Source organism: Dicentrarchus labrax, unplaced genomic scaffold (assembly GCF_905237075.1).
Source record: "Dicentrarchus labrax unplaced genomic scaffold, dlabrax2021, whole genome shotgun sequence".
NCBI lineage: Eukaryota > Metazoa > Chordata > Actinopteri > Moronidae > Dicentrarchus > Dicentrarchus labrax.
This window is the reverse complement of record NW_026136721.1, coordinates 782,501-799,061: the sequence shown is the minus strand read 5'-3', so window position 1 is coordinate 799,061 and position 16,561 is coordinate 782,501. Positions and strand designations below refer to the sequence as shown.

The 16,561-nt window shown below is 40.1% G+C and overlaps 1 protein-coding gene across 1 annotated transcript in view; it reads right to left on the bottom strand.

The window, feature by feature from the left end:
* LOC127355198 (melanoma receptor tyrosine-protein kinase) overlaps positions 1–16,561 on the bottom strand; it is a 43,227-nt gene that overhangs the window by 21,019 nt on the left and 5,647 nt on the right. The window contains exons 2-3 of the mRNA XM_051385820.1: positions 2,403–2,554; positions 777–984 (exon numbers count right to left, since the gene is read on the bottom strand). Of these exons, the coding sequence (XP_051241780.1) occupies positions 777–984; positions 2,403–2,554 (360 nt within the window). The remainder of the gene's footprint in view (positions 1–776; positions 985–2,402; positions 2,555–16,561) is intronic.

The following is a 16,561-nucleotide window of genomic DNA, read 5'->3' as shown; positions in this document are numbered from 1 at the left end:
GGCAGGGTCGACCCCGGCATGGTACATTTGCTGGGAACGCTGAGCACTTTCAGGCCCCCTGAACTACCCGCTGACTTGGTAACACTTTATTACTTTACTCTATTACTACACTTTAACAACCAGTGCTGCAAGACCAGCACTAGTCAAGAGTCCAAAGAGGTTCATGTCCAAGAGCTATGAAAAGGAATGTTTTCGTCAAACGGATTGACCGCCTGGTAACCATTGTTACCGTGGATTTTGAATTAAATCACTTCATCAGTGTTTTTGCTTTGAAGAAAAAAAAAACATATTTCTGGACTCGGTTGAGTCCAAGTCCAAGAGAGAACTGATAATAACCATCCTTACTAAATAGTAAATTGATAGTTAATTAAACTTCAGGCAATAGTTATTTAACAAACAGAATTAGTTTATATATTGTATATTGTATTATTAACCATTCAACAAGGTGTTATAATCATCAGTTTTAACTTTATAAAATCATCAAAATAATGTTGATAGACGGTTTATGAACTAATTATTAACAATTAACAATTAACAGTGTAACAAATATCTCTGTGTAAAGATTTACAAATAATTTATCAAACAAATGTTATTTGTGTGCAAGAATAAACTGCTAATAAATAGTTTAATAATTAATCAGGGTGTAATTGTTATCATCTCATATCAGCTATTATACAATATATAATTTATTAACAAATTATTTCAAATAAATACCAGCATTACCAACAATAAATGAAGATTATTAATTATTATTTCATTGTTTGTTAACAGTGTACCCGTCAGACTGCTGAGCTGCAGCTGTTTCAGGCCGCTGGTGTAGTTGAGGGTTGCAGACGAGTGGTTTCTGTTGTAGTTGGACATCACCAGCAGAGCGAACCGGCTCTGGTAGAGGTTCTGGCCCCGGATCAGCCTCAGATTGACCAACGGGATGCTCGCCGCCTCGTTCATGGCGATCAGAACGTAACCGCCGACTTCCTGGATGGACTGAAGAAAGAGAAGATGGCGATCACTAAGTAATCATCGGTATTTGTTTGTACGCTTTAAGGGGAATAACAAACTCCACATCTTTTAAATTCCTCCTTATCATTTAATCCGTCAGTCTCAAGATTGATTCCCTTCCTGGATTCATGATGTATGGCTGTTGAAAATGTGCCGGATTACATATATTAACTGTGCCTGCTGTCTGGAGGCCAGTGTGACCAGCACAATCAGGTCAAGTCCATTTTTATTTATATAGCCAATTATCACAAATCCTTATTTATTCTGCTGAGAACCTAGATGGTAATAAAAATATCATTATTAGAAGAAGTTATTACCTAGCAAGTACACAAAAACATACTCCTCCATCCTCCTGCCTGTGACCTGGAAATCAATCTCCATCCTGAAGCACGTCTCAATTCCTAAAATGCATCTAGAGGAGCGAGGAGGCTTTCCATGAACATATATAGTATGTACGTAAAGTATGTATGTAGCACTGATCATTTATTTGGGTAGGATACTTTCACCACCTAGTTTCTTTTTCATATACATAATAACTACACTAATAACTGGATTTCAATATTTTACCATTTAGTCTCTGGTAGGTGTCCACATAATTAAGAAATAACTTTGTACTTACTAGCCAGTTCTTTACGAGTAATTAATTAAATAATTTAAGTAATTTCCCCCTGGGATTATTAAAGTAATTCTGATTCTGATTCTGATTGCTGATTAGTGAACTGTAAAGTGACAGGAGGCGTTATAATCTGTACACCATACGATCTGTACAATCAACAAAAAACTGCCTCACAAAAACCCCTTTTCCTCAGGGAGAGCAATAGAGGAGGGATCCCTCTCCCAGGACGGACAGACATTCATACAGTCTCTATATTTAATATTTAAGTGGGGGATCAGTGGACGTTTTAACATGTTAAATGATCGATTAACAAAAATCCTTGAAATCTGCTGATATGCACAGTTTATATTATAGTTGGCTGGACATGCAGCTGTGATTCAAGGCTGCTTTGAACTCCCTCGGGTGACACGATGAAGGACGCTCTGACCTGCTTAACAGCAACTGTTTGAAAAACCCACATGATTGTTTTCACAGCGTCCATGTTTGCTTATTTTTGTCTTCCGGGTTTGACTTTTCTGGTAACAGAGATCCAAAGTCAGCATTGTTTGGCGGATGAGCATCAGTTCACGGATGTCAGAGCATCCTCTAATGCAACACAAAGAGAGAAAGCAGGGCCACAGGAGGGAAATGTCTCTCTGACAGAATAAAGATTGTTCAGCAAGTTTGATAGAAATGAACCAGCGGCTGCCAGAAAGAAGGAGATCAATCTGAAAACTGATGGACGATTTAAGAAATTATCTTTGGCACTCACAAAAAAGACAAAAACACAGCAGCACTGGAGACAAACCTGGAGGAAGGACAGGTCCTGGTGCTCCAGGGTGTAGGTGACCTCCAGGTTCTCCAGGACCACGGAGCAGTTTGAGTACATCCTCACCATGTTCTCATAGTGGTTATCACGAGTCCCCAACAGCGTCAGCTGGTTACTCATTCCCTGACACACTGACAGACAGACAGACAGACAGACAGACAGACAGACAGACAGACAGTCATTATTGATGTCAGAGCTAGTGTGTTCAGTCGCAGTTCCTCTGATGCCCACTAGATGGTACGAATTCCTCATTTACCCTGGCTGTATTGAAGTGAATGGGAAATATTCTCCTAATGTGAGTCTGAAGCTGCATTTGAATGTTTTTGGTTCAGTTTGGTGAAGTACTGAGTTAACAATAAAGTGGGGTCACAGTAAATAATTTGTAACCACACTGTAGAGTTTACATCGAGGTTTAGTTTCAGTTTCCACGATGAGTTTTCAGTCAAATTTAAACTAACGTTTTTAATTAAACTAATGATCATTAATGATAATTTCGTTCGTCAGGGGCAAGATTGAGGAGACTCAGAACAGGTATTACAATACAAACATTGACTCACTAAACAAATGAACCAACGCCTCCTCGTGCTGTTGTGTTGACAGATTTCATTTTTCAATTTCATTTTGTTTTGGTGAGTTTTGTTTGTGGACAATATCATTTCAGTTGAACACATTTCTGCTGTGAGTTGATAGGATATGAAAGAAAAGAAAGAATGAAAAATGGGTCATTCAGTAGAATCAATAAAGACTGATTATTATTTGTTGAAAGACAGATTATCACAAAGAAAACATTTGTTGTAGGTAGTTTTTTATTGTGTCTTTTGTTTCTGTGTAAAACTCCAATGGCAGGAAGTCATTTCAATAAATTATTAATTCTTCTTTTTTATTTAAAGTCTTTTCAATTATGTTCTTTATGTTTTATCCTTAAGTTCTAATATGTTTAATCTGTTCTGTTTTTAATCTTACTTTTAATCTTGTGTTATTATTGTATTATTGCTTTATTTAGTTTTTATTGTGTTGACATGTTTTGATTTTCACATGGAAAGTGATTTATAAATTTAACAAATCTATTTTTTATTAATGAAGTACGTTATTTGAGAGATATGAAGGGGGGAAATAAATATACTGAACATTTAAATGTCCTGTTTCCTACTTTGATTAAAGTGAAGACTAAAGTGTTAAATGCTGGAGTGGAGGATCAGTGTCGGGTTTCATGGTGACGTCCATTCAGGAGGCGTTCAGGTAAATCAGGTAACACAGTTTCCAGATTAGAGGTAATTACATAAAATATTAAAAGTAGGCGCAGGAAGGTGTGACACAATTTCAGAGAAGTTTAAACAAGTTTAACATCAGCTGCGGGGCCCATCAATGAATGTGTGTGGAATGAAACCCTACAGGCTCAGTTTGTTTCAGCCAGCGACTTCCTCCTGAGGCTCTTAAAGGGAAAGACCAAATCGACACGAGGAGGTGAGACGCTTCTGAAGTGACGTCAGCGAGCGGATACAAAACTCCTGCAGTGTTTCTCACACCCGTCCAGCAGGTTTGTCCTCCACACACTGCGCCATTTAAAGCCACCTGACACAGATTTAACTTCTGTGAGTCTGAGACAGTTTGAACTTGTCAGAGAAGAAGTCCACCGCCACGCCGGCGCCCTCATGAGGCCGTCATACAGCGGAGGACTGAACTGTGAGACAGATGAAAAGTGGAAATCATTAGTTGACGAACTGATGGTCTGAACTTGTTTCTCTCTGTGAGTTTCTCTGGCTGCATTCCTATTGGCCGGCTCCCCGCTGTGATGTCACAAAGACAACACAGCTGCACTTCCCTGCCTCTCTCTGATTGGCTGACTTTGGGGGAGGCAGCCCATTGGTCAGAGCCTCAGGGGGAGTGGTCCACATCTGGCACACACACACACACACACACACACACACACACACAACCTGAGCCCTCATTCTGTCTTTTCTTAATGAAAATATTAAATGTGTGGAGTTATAGTGTAAATATATAAAAGAACAACATTTTTAAACCTATAAAACTTCTAAATAATAATAATAATAATAATACATTTTATTTATAAAAAGCTTTCCAGGGAACTCAAAGGTTTTTTAATCCCACTCATTTCTCCCTGTGTTGTCTTTCTTTCTTCCTTCCTCCATTCTCCCCAGTTCCCTGACATCCTCTCACTACATCTTCATCCCTTCTTTCTCTCCTCTCCTCCTTCACTGAAACTCTCTCACATTAAATTAAACCTGTAATTTCTGCCCGTAGGTTGGAAACATCTGGTATAATGTAAGAACACAACTGGACTCCATATAGAACATAGCTCTAGAGTTTATACACTGTTCAATGAGGAGACGTTACAGATTAACATTTAAGTGGTTTCGACACAAACTCAACTTAGTTAAGATCAGGAAACAATCATTGTGTTAAATAACTACTTCGTTAAGGGTGAGGCAACCTTCGTTGTCATGGTTACAATAATAACCGCACTCATAAGGTACTCTGGACATACACTGGTAACTGTCTGTCATTACTTTGAACAAAATGTAAAAAGGCTCGTCTTTTTTCTCTGATTTTTGAGTCACAGTGAGTCTAAAAAAGTGTGTTCACGTCTGATTTATGACTCACAGAACGAGTCTGCAGCAATCGGGCGCTAAGATTTAAGTACCTTAATCTCCTCTGTGTGTCACAACCACAGTTCCATAGTAATGTACTGCTCATGAATAACAAATTGAGTGTGTTATATGTAACTATTATACAACATTCACTACAGTTAATATGAACACTACTGCTTCTAACAATAAGAATAATAAACCTCAATGAATGAGCTTCAATCTGACTCTGATAGTGACGACTCACAGGTTCAACTTACGCAAGTACAGACACTGGTCCTCACAAAGAGCCATGTACAAGCACACACACACACACACACACACACACACACACACACACACACACTGTGTGTGCTGTTTGTTCAGGAACAGGTCTGATTTGTCAGATTGTTTCTTGGACGACGTCCTCGGCTGCTGTACGGCACATTGCACATGAAAAGAGTCCATCCTCCCTCTGTGTGTGAGTGTGTGTGTGTGTGTGTGTGTGTGTGTGTGTGTGTGTGTGTGTGTGTGTGTGTGTGTGTGTGTGTGTGTGTGTGTGTGTGTGTGTGTGTGAGTGTGTGTGTGTGAGACGCATTGACATGTACAAAGGACAGAGAAAATGTAGAAATGCTTTTGCAATCTTTCATTAGAAGACAGATGTTTGTTGTCACAACTGCTTCACTTTTCAGAAGCTCTGAATGACAGTTCCAGGCAGCAATAAAAACTACTGTACCACTGATATGGTCCATTTTCCTGAGAAAGGTCATCTGTGCTTGTGTTGTGACAGAAGTAGAGTAAACTGAGATTGTCGATGGTCAAAATCACTTCATATACTGTATACTATATAAACTGTATAATATATGGATTTTGTATATGTGACAAATGCCAGGATGTATACTAGATTAGCAAGAAAAATACCAATTCTGGGAGTTGGCGAGCCAGCCAGGAGGGTCTTCTCACCAGCCTCTCACAGACCCCTGTGACCCCCCCACAGCTACACAGACCCCTGCAGCCAACGCAGCAACATTTCTGTCTACTGTACGTATTTATTCTGATTAGTTGAGCTTTAGGTAGACTTTATAAGATAACTTACAGCCAGAGAAAGCACCATCCACCCTCCTCAGCTCAGCTCAGCAGCCTGAGAGAATACTGTGGTATTAATATAATATTAATATTTACCTTCATTCTTTTTATTAAACGTAGCCTTCAGTGCCCGGACGGTAATGTTGTAATGACGTATGTTTGAATATACTCCAGTGTGAACAGTCGGCATACGTAATCATTCATTCAGTACGCAGCAGGCAGTACGTTGATTTCAAACCCAGCCTCTATATCTTTTATCTTTTATAGTCACTAAATCTTTTGTTCAGATGCAAACCAACATGTTACTTATTCATTATGTCTCTCACTTCCTGTCTCACTTCCTGTCTATCCGCTCCAATCTCTTCATTTTTAAACACCACAAATATAAAGTTTCATTTTGAAACTGTAGTTATTTATCCTCCTGTATGAGGAGGAAATAGAGCATTTGTGGACTATTTTCAGCGGCAGATGAATCCACACCGGGCGCTGTAGTGAGTGTTTGTGGCAGCAGGACGGTGTATAAATGAACTACAGTGCAGCTCATTGATGTGTTTCTAACACCTTTTGGACAACAATGGAGCTGTACGGCACAGAGGAAGCAGATATATCAGGCTGTGGTACTCACACAATACCTGTTAGGAGATTCATTTCAACTTGAACTTGACCTAAAGTAGCTGTGTGTGGCTCATGCCAACGATCCTCACACCGCCCTGTTACAGCTCGGAGAGAGAAACCACAAATGAATCAGAGGGAGAACGTGAAGAAACTGGATCTTTCAAATCCTTCTCATCCATCCCTCCTCTGCCTCCATGTTCCTGCTGACTCAGCTAGAGTGCACAGCAAAGAAAAGAAGGAGATGTGAATCTTCTCGTCAGTGTTTTGCTTTGTTTTTCTGAAATGGAAAGTTTCCAAATCCTCCGATCTTGTTGAACCAGCAGCTGGAACACAGTGTGTGTGTGTGTGTGTGTGTGTGTGTGTGTGTGTGTGTGTGTGTGTGTGTGTGTGTGTGTGTGTGTGTGTGTTTGGTTAGACAAACTGTTCTAACTTTCAGGGTCAAACTGACTTGTTTATCACTGTCAATAGTTCGTCCACCTCTCTCTCTCTCTCTCTCTCTCTCTCTTTCTCTCTCTCTCTCTCTTTCTCGGTGCTTGCTTCATGTCTAAAGGAACAGTTCAACCTTTTATATCAGTGCACAGATCCAGGCCCAAAACATGGTTTGCCTAGCTTAGCACAAAGACTGGAATCAGGGGGAAACTGATAGCATAGTTCCATCAAAACAGAGAAAATCCACCTTCCAACAACTCTTAAGTCAGCCTGAGTTTGAGCTTGGACCCGACCTGAGCACAAAGAAATTTGATACGAGCCTGAACCTAAATTTCGGCTTATAAAATAAATCATTTGAATAGTTAATTACAGGCTAAAGTTAACTGCATTTTTTAATATAGTACAAATTATTATCAGAAAATAAATAACCAATTTATTAATTAGTAGGATGCCTCATTAATAAAATATTAAATATACATAAAAGATAGATCTCACTTCTGAGACCTGAGCCTGACCCATGAGAATCAAATCTATTCTGCAGTAAATGTGTGCATTACTTATTATGTTGTGAAACAAACTGATGACAGAGATGAAACAGTGAAACTATGAAAAACATGAATTTTCATAAGAAGATGTTTGCGAGTCACATGGGCAGGTTTCTGACTGGAAATGCCTTATCTGCTTTGGGGTTTGACCTTTATTCAAGGCTTAACAAACACACACACAACACACACACACACACACACACACACACACACACACACACACACACACACACACACACACACACACACACACCATGTTTTCAGACAGGATCTAGAAATGAATCATATGCACCTGTTTCTACTATCATTTTACAAATGTTATTTAACCCTCAAGTCTAATCTATGGAGCTGCAGCACCACTCCATCCACTATAACAAGACTTAAATCCCTTTACTGTACATGATCAATCTATAGGTGCCAGAGTTCTGAATTTCTATTTCCCTGGGGTGCCTGAGTAAAGATATACAGGCTATTATGTACAAATCAGAAAGAAGAGTCACCTTTTAAGTTACTGTTGTCTGTAAACTGCATATGAAGTTGAGTATTTGGTTCCTATGGGAGAGAGAGACGGTGCCAGAACACACGAACACAGACAAAATACTACAGATCACATGATGATGTTCTGGGCTGATTCATCTCTTACATGCAGTGATCAAAACTGTTCAGATCTTTTACTTGATTAAAAGCACTTCAGTGTAAAAAGTATAGAAAGAGAGTAAAGAAGTAAAAGTATTAGAATCAAAATATACTTGAAGTACCAAAAGTACTCATTATATAGAATGGTCCAATTCAAGATGGGGGGTAAGTTGTTCTACTTACACAGTGAATAAAATAGAAATAAAAGTTATATTACATTATCTAACACTATATATAGAATAATATGTATCTATATACTTAAAGTAAGATGTACCTTATAGTAATATAATATATACACAATATATGCTAATATATACAAAGTAAATGTATTCCTCAGTATGTGCCTACAGAAATTAAATAGTAGTGAGATAAAGATAATAATCTAGTATATTGCACATTGATACAGGTTTTGCACCTGAATCAACTTATTGCAAACTAACCACAGTAACATTCAGAACAAAGCGTTCGTGTAGTTGCTGTACAACGGTTTCGAGGAGTATACATATAAAATAGTCCCTGCAGGAAGTTGTGATCGCAACAATTAATGCCAATTCAACCAGTCCCTGTGTTCCACAGGTTTCAGCAAAAACGTTGAGCCATACGTCACCAAACTACAAGCAATTTTTTTCCCACTGGAACAAGTTGCCTCATTTGCATTTTCTCCCACAATTTAATTGCAAAAGAAAATCAGCATCTTTCCGAAAAGCTGCCATGAAATTGGACAACCCCCAAAAAGCCCAGATAAAGTGGCATAAAATGGAAATACTCAAGTAAAGTACCGAAATGTACCACTAATACATCCAACAGGTTCTTCTCTGACAGCACATTTTATTAAACATCATATAAGTTGTTAGATGTAAGTTCTCCTTCCTGTGTGGGACAAATGGACGAACTCTGTTGGCGCTCAGGGAGAACTTTTTTTTTATTTTGCTGCTGTCTGTTGTTTTATGAATTTAGATGTTTCTTTCATTCTTATGGACGTTTGTCAGATCATAATCGCAGCAGCAGCCAGTCAGAGCGCAGAGAGGAGAAAAGAATTTATTGGTTTCACAACCTGCGAGAGATGGAGGAAGAGATAACGCACACATTTGTACCTGCACCCAGACACACGCCTCTTCCTTTCCCATTGCAACATTCACGTTCTTTAGGACTCTCTCTCTCTCTCTCTCTCTCTCTCTCGCTCTCTCTCAGAGGAATGCTATGTGCTCACAGAGGCCGATCAGTGTCTGTATGTCACTATTGAATTAGCTGTAATAAGTGAGGAGCTGCTGACTGCTTTTTAACACCACATTCAGTGTTCACCATAATAACTATCACTCAGTCAACATGTTGTTCCTCTGCACTGAGGCAGTTTGTCCACTTGTTGACAGCCTGAGTCGTCCAATCAGCTGCCTGAAGAAGAATGGCCTGATGGACCCTCGTTACACCTACAGCGTGAAGACCTGAGTCTGAACTCAAACTAACCGCAGCCTGATGTGAAAGGGCTGTTTATGGACGCGAGGGGTCATGCTGCTTCCATTGACAGTATATATAATGGACAGAGCTTCCGGGTCTGTAAAGGAAGCCAAGGCGGAAGTGTCTTAAACCTACATTCTATATAACGGCCAGCAGGGGGAGCTCCATTGGCTGCAGTATAAACATATATCATTCAGTCTTATGGAGAAATGAGCCGACTTCTCAGTTGATTAATGAGCTCAGTAAACAGTTTCCTGATGAGTTTCTGGTCTCAGTCTCTAGTTTTAGTCTTCTTCCATACAGCATTATGTTCATTATGTTTTTCATTCAAAATGTCATGAGAGTTTTCTGATCTTGCATCCTGATCATCAGGACCAAGTTTTGTCAGTTTCTTTCAAAAATGTAACAAAAATATTCTGTTTTCTGATCGGACAGCTCCATCGTTAAGGTGATTGATTTATATTATCAGTGTGTTCTCATTCCCAAGTTGTCAAATATGGCAGCTTGGTCGGTGGCGCTACCCTTCTAACTATGATGCTTTACGTACCCCACTAGCGTAATTTCTGGACCCGTTTGATGTGCCGTTGAAGTCCGGTGACATAGTATAAAGAGTGGGAAAGTCCATAAATGGAGGAGGTTGGAGTGTGTTCATGTCCCAGAGTTGAAACATTCGCAAACATTGCCTTAAGCACATAAAGTACTTGGTCAGGCTTGAAGATCGTGGTTTGGGTTAAATTAAATACAAAATAAGTTACGTAACACTATGTTATGGTTAAAGTTGTGAAGCGGTCACAGTTTGGTTACATTTACAGAACAAAAGAAGTCATGTTTGTGTTAAAATAAGCAGGTTATGTAAGTCACGTAACATAGATCTTAAAAGAAGTCGAAGTTTACTTTTGGTTTCACACGGGACATGAGCAGCTGTCTCCTGGGTACAACTGTGTTTGTTTGACCCATATGTCCACTGCAACCTCCTCCATATGCGGACTTTCTCGCTCCAGTCATAATTACCACGGCAACTAGAGGTCGCCGCTAGAGGTCGTAATAAAGCTGCTTGCACAATCAACCTCTCTTCTGTTCTTCTTGAGAAGACGGGTTGGTTTTGAAGCTCAAGTTGTGTTCTGAATATCTGAGCAGAAACCCTGTGAATCTCTCTTTCTGTACTAGTCATCTTTATTTATGTGACCCTCATGGAAGCGAGCAATCCCTCTGGGAGTAAAGAAAAAGCTCTAAATGAAAGTACAGTCGGAGCCACAGGAACAGAGTGACTGTGAGGCAGCGGCTCCTTCACAGAGCAGCGGGACAAAATCAATCTTCATAAAAGATCAAAGAGGAGAGGATGAGAAAATAGAGGAGGAGATGGAGAGCGTTCCTGCTCATGACCTTCAACCGGACAGATTTCTGTTCTTCTCAGAGAAAGAAACACAAAAACACAGACCTAAAGAGACTTCAGGTCGACTAAAACTTATCTTAACTGAAAAGATCTGTGTGATTTGGTGAAGCTTAAGAGAATCAGTTGTATCATCATTTAGGATTCTCAAAGAGAGATTTCCAAATCACAGCGTCTCTTCAGGTAGACTCATTTTATCTTGAATCTCCTATTGATTCTTTTTAACATTTAAAGTTATAAGTTATTAAAACTCGGGCATAGCAGAAACAGGTCTGAGTGTGAGTCTTCAACAAGAAGAAGCAACATTATGTAACATTTCTACCTTCAAATCATGTTGCTGCTACACTGCCACATTACTGTTTACACCTCTAGCACGGGTGCCTTGGACTGCTGGACACAGGAGGTTTCCAGTCTAATGGGGAGCAATGCTGGATTGGGCACCAGAACCGGAGCCGGGCTAACAATGTAACCAGGCTCAGCAGAGGCGACAGACCGAAGAGGATGCTGACGGAGGGAAGAAGAGAAAAAGAGAAACCGAGCCGGAGGTTTTAAGGTCAATTCATTTGCACGTCAGTATAACTGTTGTTGCAGCACTTTCACACAGAAAGTGAATATTTTGCAGCAGATTGAGGCAGATTTTATTGAGCTTTTGCACCGCGAATAAAGGCATCAACCAATCAAACAGAACAGACGTCACAACTCACCCAGTATTATAGGACAAAGGACATCAAAATTATAAAGACAATGTGACAAAAGTGATGATGCCTCTGCACAGACTGCTCTGTGGGATTTGTTGGATTCTGGGTAATTGTGATGGCATTTCTCAGTATTTTTACAAAGCAAACAATCAATGGATTAATGGAAATTATGGAAAAATGTATAATCACCTCAATAAACTACATTAAAATCCTGCTATTACATTAGTCACAATGATCTAATGATATCATATGTAATATTAGAATATACTTTAACTACATTTCACTGATTGTACTTACATACTTTCACCCGGAGTAACATTTTCAATGCAGAACTTTTACTTGTACTTTTGCTAGGGCTGCCCCGTAATAGTCGACTTAATCGTCAGTCGATGTGAAGAGTCGATCCACTTTACATTGCAATATTAGTACTTTTAGTAAAGTCACTTCTGATCTGATTTGAGAGTGAAGCTTCTTTTTCTTACAAGCAATCTTTGTCTGAGGACAGAAACGACTTCCTCTTGAATGTTTTGTTGCTGCTGTTTGCTGATAACAAAAGTGTGGAGATTCAAAGAGAGATTTGTTAGAGGAGCTCAGTGAGTGAAGATAAATGAAACTAACTATCTGAACCCGACTCTTATCATCAGATCAATTCTGATTGACACAGCATTTACAGAGACTGATCTGACTGCCAAAACAAAGGTGGATTTGATTCTGAAGTGCTGCTAAAAGGAAAACAGAAAAACAAGAGTTTTGATTGAACGACTGAAAACCATAAAAACATCAATCCATTAAAGCTCGTGTTTAAAACTATGAAATGGAAATCAATGGATTCAGTGTTTGAACTGCAGTCACCTTGCCTGCAGCTGCGGCTGAACGTCCTGCTGAAAATATTCACTCGACAAAATCAATGAGAGCTTTTGATCGTTGTGCTCAGAGAGCACTCGATAAAATGTCCGACTTTAAACTGTGGTTAAGTGTTTTTATTGATATTTCTACACAGAGGCACAAAACATGATGTGACAGGAACACAAGAGGCTAAACTATGCTGGTTTAACCGATCTGGACCTATAGGCTGGATTTATACTCAACTGTTGGACTGAGACTAAGAAAGACATAATGTTGTCCTGCAAAATGCCAGGACAGGAACACAGTGGCCTTGTCTCTCTGTATCACACACACTCACACTCAGGAATGTCTCAACCAGCTGAGAAACGCTCGTCCTGTTGAACACACACTCAGCAAGTTTCAGCTTCACTGAGACAATCAGTTTCACTTTAACTGCTTTCATGTTACATTAAAAGAGAGATGGCGTCTGATCGGTCAAACTGGTTCGCTTCCCTGAGCGGCAGACGTGTTTGAAGAAGACGGCTAGCAGAAAACACACTCTTAAAATATTGTTATCTGGCGTAGAGTAAACCTGTTAGCCCTCCACCTCACAAAATGAACTTTCCAGCAAAGGAAAAAGACTAAAGATTAAAGCTTCTATATCTAACTTTAACTGAACCGTTGTTAACAGCGCCACCAGTGGCTGTTCAGTGAACTGTAGTCAGCGTCCTGTGGCATCATCCTGGGCGTCGGCCAACAGTGACAGACACTGAACGCTGTAAAATAACTGACAATCATATTTAGAATAACGTTACTATCTGCAATGTTCCTATATTTTATTTGGACCGTTAGCTGTTTACAAATCACCCATCGGCAGTGGGTGGCTGTGGCTCAGAGGCGGGTCGTTCCTCAATCAGAAGGTTGTGGGTTCGATCCCCGGCTCCTGGTGCCACATGTCGAAGTATCCTTGAGCAAGATACTGAACCCCAAATTGCTGTGTGAATGTGTATGAATGTTAGTTTCTGTTCGATGATCACTGTGTGAATGTGTGTGAAAGGGTGAATGTGGCACGTAGTGTAAAAGTGAGGACTCTGTGTTGGACTCTGTGTTGTGGACTCTGTGTTGTGGTGGGTGTTGGTCCTTTGTAGACGTTAGCAGACTCCATTTATAAACTAATGTTAGCTAGTGTTGCCCACTGTTGGCACTGTAGGGAAGCAGAGAGAGAAGGCACTCGGGAGCATATAGGTCACAACCTTTGACCCTCATCCCTACATAGAGACACGGAACAACCCGTTCACTCAATACACTGATTATACAGAAACATAACGTGAAATGCTTCATCTTACATATGCAACCTTTAAGAATTGGTGCATTCACTAAATTTCACTGCAAATACTGAGGAAGGTTTTCATTGAGTGATTTGCCTGACGTCTGGCAAATCAGGATGTAAATAATCCGTCTGTGGTTTCATAAGCTTTCACTGGTTCAGTCAGGTTGTTTCTGTCCGCTTTGTTCTGGTCTTCAGTTGACTTGCAGAAATAAAAAGGTCTTACATGTGGTTTGTCAGGAGACACGTGACCCTGTCTGACTGAAGAGAGGCTGAACGGAAAATCCTGAACAAACGTATTCCCAATCAAAAGCTAATCACAAAATCTAAACTGTGCATGTGTGTGTGTGTGTGTGTGTGTGTGTGTGTGTGTGTGTGTGTGTGTGTGTGTGTCCTGCCTGCAGCACTGTGTGCAGGTCAGAGCGAGACTCTGCTTGTCTGACAGACTAAAGCAGCTCCCTCTCACTCTGTTGCCGTTCAAGGAAAATTCCAAAGACTGAACAACTTGTGTTTCCTTTTTTCACACTTTCCCAGTAAATAATCTCCACTGGTGACAGACTGAGGACACGTCCCCTCCTATCTGTTACAGCCGGAGGTAAGAAAAGTACTCAGAAACGCAGATAGACTCAGCTAAAGATTGAAAATGTTCACTGTCAGACTGCAATGACAGATAACGGGTAGAGCTTCACCTCAGGCTGTGATTGGCAGGCTGTAACCTTTTTTGCACTTTTAATTGCTTTTTGTTTTAGAGTGTCAAGTTGAATAAATGCAGAGCTTGAACTCCTCGCAGCACCAGTAAATTTACATTCATGGATATGTACACACGTGACCCTCTGTACACCATCCTCCAGTAGACCAAATAATAAACTCTTCCAATACAAAAACAAAAACATACAGCACTTTCTGGCTCTAACTTAAACCATGACTCGCAAACCCCAAACTAAGATATTCATGTGATTGGTGAAAGCTGTCGGGAAGCAACCTACAGGCACTGCTCAGGGCACAAAAAGCCCCCTCTCGTCCACTGTGTGAGTCTCAAGATAATTCATTTCTAAAACAAAATGCTATATAGAAAATACACAAATATGAACTGTTAAATCAACATTTTTAAGACACAAACGTTAAGCTAAAGAGTAAAGACGAGCATATGGAATACAGACTGCCGGTAGTCGGAGCTAACCGAGCTAACCAGCCGTTAGCACAACAACACAGGTACCCATGCAAAGTCTCCTAAAGGGGAATAAAGGTGCTTCTAGTGACTGTCAAAGCTCCACTCACTCCCTCTTTCTCCAGCTAGCTGCTAATGGCTGGTTAGCTCCTCTGTCACACACATCATTTTATTCCCCATCCATTTCTTTGTTCTTTCTTGTATATTGTTAGCCTACTAGCTTGCACAATTTAAGCTTAAAATACAGCCAACACTGTCTCCCTGCCTGCTTTTTGCTTCAGCACGCTTCGGCCTGTTGAACGTATAAAGTGAGATTTTGAATCTAATTAGATGATTACAGATCATATGTGTATTTTTTATATCATCAGCATAACAATAAAAATGTATTTCATAAAACAACAGAGGCACTAGGGTTAAACCCTGTGGAACCCCAAGGGACATGTCAGGGTTCCCACATTTTTTAAGGACAGCACTTACACAAACAGTGATCATTTACCAGCTGGCCTAGAATTGACTTTAACTCCAGGTTCCTGTCTCTTTTTTAATGATGCAGTGTTTCAGGTTCATTACTTTCACCAAAAAGATTGCAACAGCACAGATTATTTCCAGGATATTTTGTGATTTTAAGCAATTTCTGGTTGCATTTTTCTTACTGGGATACACTATCACCAATCACCGCCACAGTTAGCAGATACATTTTAGTGTTGTTATAAACTGGGGTTCCGTTAATTGATTTATTCATTTGTAATTTGAAAAACTGATAGAAAAAGGCCCCCACCAACATCTTCTGACCTCTGTAATAAACAGCCGTTAAACAAATAACACCTTAAGGCTGAATACTAAGAAACATGGCCTCACACTGATATCTGCTGCAGGTTGTGTCTGAAAACAGCTGACGGAGGTCCAGCTGCAGATCCAGCTCTGTGTGAACTCCAGAGACTGACCCAGCAGTTCATTATGCAAAGTCAAACGCAGGTTAAACACAGAGTTCACATGTTACAGTACAGAGAGAGAGCAGCCTGTATAATCCTGTTAACAGTTTCTAAGCTCCGTTATTGACATTCTTCACATTCCAGCTCTGAAAATCCCCCAGGCTGCACTGCTGCTGTCTGTAGGTCAAACCAAGAAAAGGTAATTTTATTTATAAAATCACAAATTTGCTGTGCAGCACACCACACCTTCATCCTGCAGGTCACACCTGTAGCATGAAGCTGCATCTGAGAGCTTCTCGCTGTCACTGCTGGTAAAGCTACTGCACACTGTTATTCTAATTCATTACAAACTCTAATTGGACCAGCTTAATTCACCCACAGATTGAACGATGGGACTGGTTTAAGTTCAGACGAAAGGGCTCAAATATGTTGCGCAACCTTGTG